The sequence below is a fragment of the Arachis ipaensis genome, chromosome B08 (genome assembly GCF_000816755.2).
Source record: "Arachis ipaensis cultivar K30076 chromosome B08, Araip1.1, whole genome shotgun sequence".
Taxonomy (NCBI): Eukaryota; Viridiplantae; Streptophyta; class Magnoliopsida; order Fabales; family Fabaceae; genus Arachis; species Arachis ipaensis.
In genome coordinates, this window is record NC_029792.2 from 8,828,991 (window position 1) to 8,837,984 (window position 8,994).

Consider the following 8,994-nt stretch of genomic DNA (forward strand, 5'->3'; position numbering starts at 1 on the left):
TTTAACATGTATTAATTAAATACTTATCATAATTTTATCTAACATTTTTCTTTTCAAACTCACTCTAATTGAAAAGGAATATTATCCTATAATTGCCTTTTATTTTTATTTTTAGATAGACATTGATATAAATTCTGCATTAATTTTTTTTTTATGATAAAGTAAGTCAACGACTCCAAAAAAAGTAAAAGACAAAGCCACAAATAAACAAAAAAAAAATAAAAATACTGAAGATCCTCGTAATGGAAGGAATTTTATAGTATCAAAATTTAAAGCTAACTTAATATTAGGAAGAGCAGTATAAAAAATGGTGAATACTCCCATGATGACATCTTCACATGAAGATAGCATTATGAACCATTGGATGAATTAATAAAGTTGACTAAATATATTTGATTAATCATCTAAGGGTTCACAATGTCATCTTCATATAAAGATGTCTTCATGTGAGTATTCTCCATAAAAAATATGTAGAATGAAAGATAGATCTTGTTCTTTTTTAGCTAACGCATCTGCAATCGAATTAACTTCTAAAAAGAAATGGGACCAAAAAATATTTGTAATTTTACTGGCCTGAACACCAATATCATCTACAAGGAGAGCACATGAATGGTTAGCAAGGCACCCATTTCTCAAAAATTGAAGGGCAGAGGCAGAGTCAGATTCCACAATAAGTGTTGTATACTCTTGAGCATTAGTAATTTGTAAACCACAGGCAATGCCTCACAATTCAGCGTAAATTATCGAGCAGCTTCTACGATTGCAAGAGAAACTCAAAATAAATCTCCCAAGTGATCTCTAAATAAACCACCACAAGTAGCACTATTTAGATAGTCTAAAAAGGATCCATCCACATTAAGTTTCAACACTTTTTCCGGTGGCGGAAGCCATGAATGAGACACTGCAGTTCAACATTGACAGAACTCCTTCTTTAATATTTATCAATCTTTAGAATCTCATCGGTTCGAGCTCTAATTTAGCGCACAACAATGGAAACAAGAATAAACTTTCTATCAAAGACAAATTTATTGCGGTAGAACAAAAAAAAGGCAGTAGCAACACCAAAGAGGCAAGGCTAGTGACTTGGACGCCTCATGTTGCTCTCCAACCAATGAACGACGTCTGTGTTGAAGAAGGAAGGTGCTTGGACAACAGGGATGAAGGCATTCCATATGTTCTTGGCAAAGTAACAGTCACGTAAAACATGCTCCATTGATTCTTCATGCTGAGTGCAGCGAGGGCAAGACAAGTCTTGAGTTAGGTAGCACCTTTTTCGTTCGGCATTAGTTAGAATGGCTTGGCATGCAGCGAGTCAAAGAAAAGAGCGAGTTCGTTTGGGACCCTTCTAGCTCCAAACCAAATTAAAGAGCCAATTAGGGTTGCTAGGAGTGTCTTGAATGGCTTGATAAGCTGACTTGAGGCTATACGCTCCATCAGGTGAGGGTGCACACGCAATATGATCAGCTGGCTTCCAAGGGGAATTGGGGGGATAACGCCACGATTCTTTTGACCACATCCTCCAGCAGGATCTCCTTGAGTCTCACAATGTCCCAGGATCCTGAAACGGTAAAAAAATCAGTCAAGTTTACAGAATAATCAATATCATTGCTTACCTGAGTTATGTGATGTTCAAGCTTCCCTAATCGAGGGACCCAGTTGTGCTTCCAGGAATCTATTTTAGAACCATTCCCAATGCACCAGATATGGTTAGATTCCGCAATATCCCACCTGACACAAATTCCTTTCCACAAGTTAGAGCTACTTTGTTTTCGCTCCACCTTCGGAATAATGTCATTTCCGCTTCTATACTTTGACCGAAGAACTCTAGCCCACAAGGCATTTTTATTTTCAATAAGCTCCCACCCAACTTTCGTCATAAAGGCATCGTTGAGCGTACTAGCATGGCGAATTCCCAGGCCACCCGACTTTTTTGGTTCGCAAACTTTCTTCCAGCTCACCAAATGAATTTTGCGAGTTTGATTGGTGTCTCTCCGAAGAAAATTCCTGCATTTTTTATCAATAGCATTACAAGTAACTTTAGATAAAAAAGCAATTTACATAGTATAAGATGGAATAGAAGAAAGAACATATTTCACCAGAATATTTCTTCCCGCCAAAGACAACGAGGAGGCTTTCCAAAAATTTAGTCTAGCATTCAGCTTGTCAATAATATTATTAAAAGTGTTTTTCGAAACTCTGGAGTGATGAAGAGGCACACCCAAATATTTTTCTAAATCATCTGTTCTGGAGAAATTCAAGGCTTCCAAAATGCTTGTTCTAACATTGTTCCTTATATTTCTGGATAAGAAGACTCTAATGTTATCCTAACTGACCTTCTGCCCAGAACTATCACAAAAGGCATTAAGGCAATTATTAATGACCTCGGCTTGTTCCAACCTTGCTTCCGCAAATAAAATTAAGTCATCTGCGAAGCAAAGGTGAGAAATCTTCGAAGCATCTCTTTTCAAACGAATTGGTTTTCAAAACCCATACTCCACAGCTGCATCAATAAGTTGAGATAAGCATTCAATACATAGAACAAAAATGTAGGACGAAATAAGGTCTCTCTGTCTGATACTCCCTAAACGGTGTGAATTCTTCGAATTCATCCCCATTCTAGAGAATTCTCATTTTAGCAAAAGATATACAATCATAAATGAGATTAGTTATATGGGAGAGAAAGCCAATATCCATCGGGGTGTCCTCTACAAAAGACCATTTTAATTTGTCATAGACTTTTTTGAAATCGATTTTAATAGCTATCCAACTTTTTTCATCTTTCTTGCTTCTCATCGAATGAATAACCTCCTAGGTTATAATAATATTATCCGATGAATGTCTTCCCAGAACAAAGCTACCCTGAGACATCCATTAACTGAAAATCCATCAATAGGGAGGCCAAACTGATATGTCACATCTTATAAAGTTATCGTGCACTCCCCAAATGGCATATAAAAGGTGTGGGTCTCGAAACGCCATCGCTCCATAAATACACTAATCAGTGGTTCATCAAGCTTAAACCAATAATCATTCAACCTTGCAACATGTAGTAATCCGGCACTATCTAAGTACGACTTTATATGGTCATGCAATATCATCTTCTGTTGCCTACGAATGCTCTTTACACATCGGGATAGCTGATAAAACAAGAATATACAATCGCAACTCACCAATGCATCATAACAACAAAAACATATATTAAAAGTGAAACCCACCCCTAAACCCCGCAACAACCACAATATTTCTAAGCATTTTAACGCTAAAATATTAACAAATATCTAAATTATAAACTATATAGATTACATTAAGATAACTACATATGTTACTATCATCAACTATATAGATTGTAAACAAGCTTGACAACTGACCTTTTCGTCGATAAATTCCACAATGTGAGCAATACTGTTCAATTGGTACATGTCTCCTTCGTTCCTCGCTCTGCTTAACCAAAACTATTATGGCCTCACTGTGCACTTTCCCCGTCCGCCACCTACCAAACCTTCAACCGCCGCTGTTGGCAGCTACCGTCGCCGTCCTCTGCAACCTTATTGGCCGTGGCTCCGCCGTTGACCCAGAATGTTCTTCTTCCTCTTCTGCCGTTGACCGCCTTCTTCCCTAATTCTCCTCTTCTCCAAGAGCTTTTTCACCGTCAATGGAGTATCTCTTTGTGAAACATAACTCGTGGGAAGGCATCCAGGGGTTCTCTATATTCATAACTCGTGCTAGGGTATTTGAGGTAGGTTGTTGCATGTAAATCATGTTAGGGTATCATGTGTCACGTTATGCATGTAAATCGTGCTACCCTAGGATGAATTAGGTAAAAAACATGTAACTCCTGTTACCCTGGCACGAGTTATGTTCAAGTTGAAAAGCACATTGTCCTGGCACGATTTATGTGCATTTCTTGAAGGAATTTCATGTATAAATTGTGCTAGGGTGTACTGTTTAATATATTATCTAACACACAACACCCTAACAAGATGTATATATTAATAGATTTAGGAGATTCACGTTTTAAAATTTTATTTAGAGAATCTGGTAATATTGTTCCCTTTTTATTTTATTTAAATAAAAAAACCAACAAATGTGCTTAACACTACCAAAATTATCTGCAATTAATAACATATATTTATGTAATTAAAGTTCCATTTAATTAAAATAAAATTCAAATGTTTCTAATGTCATGATATAATATGTCTACCACACAAAAGATATTTGTATGAAGATTTTAATTAAAAAAAGATATTTGTATGAAAATTTTAATTAAAAAAAAAAGATAAATTAATTGTTTGTTTGATTTAATACTTTTTTTTGCATAAAATTATGCAATAATATATACAGAAAAAGGAAGACAGATTCAAAGAAACACGTTAGAAACCAACTATCTACATTTCTGGAGTTCAAGAATTGAATGAGACTACAATTAGGCGAAGTAAATACTCATATGTAATAATGTAAATATTTCAGATGACTTGATCATGTGTAACTTTTTTGTTTTTCAATATCATATGTAATGTTTTATGCGATATGAAAAATTCAGTTAAGAGGATCTAAAGGATCTATTCCCCATTTACCAGTATGAATGTATAGTTTTACAAGTGAGAAAGATAGCTATAAAAGAAGAGCATGCTCCATTCAAGACAACTTCACATTCTCAAACAGTCTCCAAAGGACTTGTTTGTACCTTCAAAATATCACTACACTAACTACATAATGAATAAAGCTACAATGACAATTAACAGATAAACAGAAAGCCTCAAAGCTGTTCAAATGCAGCTTTTGATTTAGGACTTAAATACGGCTAGAATCTCTTCCAAATATGAATCTTCTTGTCCAATCTGATATGACTAGCATCCTTGTCCGCCAGCTTACTTGCTTGCTGAACACAAATTAAACAACATGTAATCATGTACTGATGTACATACATTATTCTTGTTCTTTTTACCTGTCATTGTCACTCTCCGCTACATCTTGGATTTATGTATCCAAAAAGTGACAATGACAGATAAAAATAATCGAAGAGAATAGTTTCCGATATTTTGAACTTAGATAATCAGTACTCGGTACCTTGCATATACAGAATACCAAAGCCATTGAGTGCTGTGACCCATGGCAACCCAGTCTCCAGGAAGTTCTGCAGCAGCTTGCTCCCCTCCTAGAGGAGCAAATTGCCCAAAGTGCTTATACCTAAAAAAAAAATCAACAAAAAAATTTGCCTTTTACTAAATGCATTAACCACTTGCTATAAACCACACTAAATTTTACATTTTCTGAAGAGGATCATATTAATGTAGTTGACATTGGCCATATGCTATATATAATATTTACCGGAAGGGAAGAAACGTATGACGTCCAGAGCCTTTAAATCGCCGAGGACCTTCCGGATGCTCTTCACATTGATGCATGCGGTTAAAGCATCTAGCTAGATATTCACCTTGTTGGGAAGCAACCTAGACAATACTAGTCAATTAGAAACTTAATCACCATTCATATTAAACAAGATTTCGGTTACTGATAAAATGATGCATACCTGTGCAGTTGCTGGCAGACTCTTCATCTGTGAATCCATATGAGAAAGGGCCATCTTAAAGCCTTCTATGTCTATTTCTTCTCTATAATTTCCTTCTGAGTCTTTCCATAGAGTACTCAAATCCAAAATGTGTTTGCTCTTCAAATACAGTTCGAACTGTGGATATCTTACAATTATGTCATCTAGCACATCCTTGAGTTCTGCAACAGTTAAGGTACCGGATTTGTCCTTATCCGCAGCCTCAAAAATGGCTGAAATATCATCCTACAAGTAGAGGTAAATGTATGTAACATATATCACTATTAACTTGGATAAGAATTTAGTATCATGTTGCATGTAATGAGCTCATTAGTTCTGTTAAAGGTGTAATACATACCATTATTTTTTGTTGATCTATTGAAGAACAATCACCGATAGCATACACAGATTCACAACCCTTCACTCGCAACCATTCATTTGTTGCTAGCACATGTCTTTTACCCTGCACATAGAGTATTCAAATTTTGTACAGGTTACAGAAGCAGAAGGAAATTGTTTCAGAAATGTGTGGAATTATGCAACACCTGACCGATTTGTTCCATAAAGTCCCTCACAACCGGACGAGTTGCAATCCCGGTGGACCAGATAACCAGTCCATGGGGTACAGAGTAGATCTCTCCAGTTGATTTTGCCTTCATTGTAATATTTTTGTCATCAACACTGATAACTCGACGTCCAGTTTGAACTTTTATACCATCTCTTCCAAACTTCTCTTCGGCAAATAGACTAATTCTTTCATCAAACCTACAAGATCAAAGAGGAACTTTTATCCAACCTGGGATTTTTTAGAGCCTGTGGTGTGGACATATAAGAAGTTAGAAAATTAGTCAAACTTGATCAATGGTTGGTCTTTTGCCATGCAATTAGCAATACCAAAGGTTCAAGACAAATGCTAGTGGTGGGAAGACCCTGCTTGAAGAATTCTAACAGGCAATATAATTCATGAATAACAGACCACAATAGGATGATCAAACAAATTTTAGATCCTAATAATGATTGTTAGTATAGCTGTTTTGTTTTGGGGATAATTTGTATTTTACAAACAATAACACAAAAATATTGCACTATTAACACTGAATTATTAAAACACTGTTCAAGTTCTTTAGTAAATAGTTGAATCTCTTACTGAAAATATCTGGTGTATCATGCATAATTTAGTAATTGCCATGTATTCTGGAAGATTATAACAGTGAAAGGAACAGTAATAGCAGACATAATGATGTTAAAGTGTTAACAATATATGGAATAGCAGAGTATCCTTTCCAAGCAACATATGCATAATAATTTTGGAAGACACCAAAGTTTAAATGTTGGTGACTCAAAGCAATAGAAATAATTCGGACTGTTAATGCTTGATACATACGTGTTCAAGATGTGATCTCCTGATTGAATCACTGTAATATTCACAAAATCTTTAACAGATGGGTATAAATTGACTAAATCTTCTTGGAAATGGTCATGAAGCTCAGCAGCAAATTCCACCCCAGTTGGACCTCCTCCAACAACAACAAAATGTAGATTTGTCCTTCGTTCTTCGTCAGATAGAGATGGAAGAACAGCCTTCTCAAAACAATCTATCACAGCCCTTCTGATCTTCTGTGCATCCTCTACCTCCTGCAAGTGAAAAATATAATACATTTTGAAAGTAAAATTGCAATGACTCCTTGATGATAAGCCTTATTCTATCCTCGCCAATGGTGCAAATATGTACTGAATGAATTGATAAACTTGCAAATATATTCAAGCCATCAAATGATTCTAAACTCTATATTAGAAACAAACAGCGAAACAAAAAGGTACCTTTAGAAAATGACAATGCTCCTTGACACCAGGGGTGTTAAAAGTATTCACTTGTGCTCCTATCGCTACAACCAAGTAGTCATATTCCAAAGAAAATTCGCCACTTCCAACTAAGTTGTTCCCAATATTGGACCTACACAATACCGTTTTGTTTGCATGATCGATCTTCAGACATTCCGCCTCCCAGAATTTAATGTCTCCTTTTCTCTGCAACAGGAAAGAAACAACAAATCTTTTCGATAAATTATCTTGTTAAATTACCTTTAGAAAGAATAAACTAAAGGGAAAATAAAATCCCCATGAATCTAGCATTCCTGTTCCTAAGGTGACCTGAAATTAAAATATGATCCATTTTTACTTTGAAAAAACATGGATTACTCTAAGTTGAGTTCTTGCTTTGCTTCCTTACCTTTTTGACCATGTTTCGAACTGGCTCTACAATGCTTCGCGCTTCAACGGTTCCGCAAGTGACACTAGGTAATAGAGGAGTGAATGCAAAATAGTTACAAGGGGAAACAACCTGAACATCATACAAGGATGCATCGAGATCCTTGAGAAAACTAGTACCACCCCATCCTGTTCCAAGAACAATCACTTTCTTTTTTGCTGGCACATCAGAATTCGTATTAGAAGCAGGAGATCCAGTAATAGATTCAGATTGTGATTCTGAGTATGACAGCAAGCCTCCACCACTGCAGTTATCATACACAGTTAAACTCAATAAGATAGACAATTCTTTAACAACCAAAGCTGCAGTAGAAGAGACAGAGACATTAATGGATATAGTCACATAGGTTATACTATTATAGATCATGACTAATCTGTTGCTTAAGAAGAATAACTGAGTGTATGGGAATATACAAGGTCAAACTACACTGAAAATCACTTCTATAAACAAGGAAACAATCACCAGGAATCACTTTGCAGCCGGTTCCTATGTCAGTCAATAATGAGATTCTCATTTACAAGAGGAGGATTGTATAGGCCTTTGCTTCGATCTAAACTATATATATCACCGAATTTAATTTTGATACACTGTCAGTGTAAAACCATTTTACATGTGCATCCAATCACATAATGACACATTAGCAAAAATAACTACCTTTTACATTGACCACATGAATGGTCATCCAAAAGAACAATTGTGATTGGTAAAATATTTTAAACGGTCAGTGCATCGAAGTTTAACTCATATATCACCAGTTTTCTATGTTTTCCCCAACAATTATAGGCTCTTCTTGATCATATATTAACTAATTGGTATACTTCCTCTGGCAATAAAAGATTGTCAAAAACTGTCATTTGTGAATATCTATAAAGCATCAATTTTTTCCCCCGAGTTCAATCCTTATATTTATAACCAACTAGAGTAACTTAATAATGAAAAGAAATAAAGAAACTTTAGTCAACATAAACTAAATCTCCTTCATTCATTGAGGCAATTCTGTGATTTCTTAGTCCTATCTAGAAGATAACTTGTAACAAAATATATGTTGATGATGAAGGATGGAAATCTTTGTCTTAAAGTTGTGTTTCTTTTTCTATTTCACGATCACGTTTTGGCATTTTGCCACATGAAAAATAATATATACATAAGTGCTAGTGTTACAATAGTAGCCTTCCCA

General features: G+C 35.5%; 1 protein-coding gene across 3 annotated transcripts in view; it reads right to left on the reverse strand.

The window, feature by feature from the left end:
* The window catches only part of LOC107613462 (external alternative NAD(P)H-ubiquinone oxidoreductase B1, mitochondrial), a 4,710-nt gene continuing 251 nt past the window's right edge, over nt 4,536-8,994 (reverse strand). The window contains exons 2-11 of one of the 3 annotated variants that reach the window (XM_021108801.1): nt 8,472-8,640; nt 7,779-8,119; nt 7,370-7,576; nt 6,933-7,183; nt 6,094-6,313; nt 5,907-6,011; nt 5,531-5,794; nt 5,329-5,450; nt 5,068-5,187; nt 4,536-4,879 (exon numbers count right to left, since the gene is read on the reverse strand). In XM_021108801.1, coding sequence (XP_020964460.1) covers nt 4,792-4,879; nt 5,068-5,187; nt 5,329-5,450; nt 5,531-5,794; nt 5,907-6,011; nt 6,094-6,313; nt 6,933-7,183; nt 7,370-7,576; nt 7,779-8,119; nt 8,472-8,499 — 1,746 coding nt within the window. In that variant the 5' untranslated portion in view covers nt 8,500-8,640 and the 3' untranslated portion in view covers nt 4,536-4,791. The remainder of the gene's footprint in view (nt 4,880-5,067; nt 5,188-5,328; nt 5,451-5,530; nt 5,795-5,906; nt 6,012-6,093; nt 6,314-6,932; nt 7,184-7,369; nt 7,577-7,778; nt 8,120-8,471; nt 8,641-8,994) is intronic. The other 2 variants (XM_016315466.2, XM_021108802.1) reach the window with 2 other exon arrangements.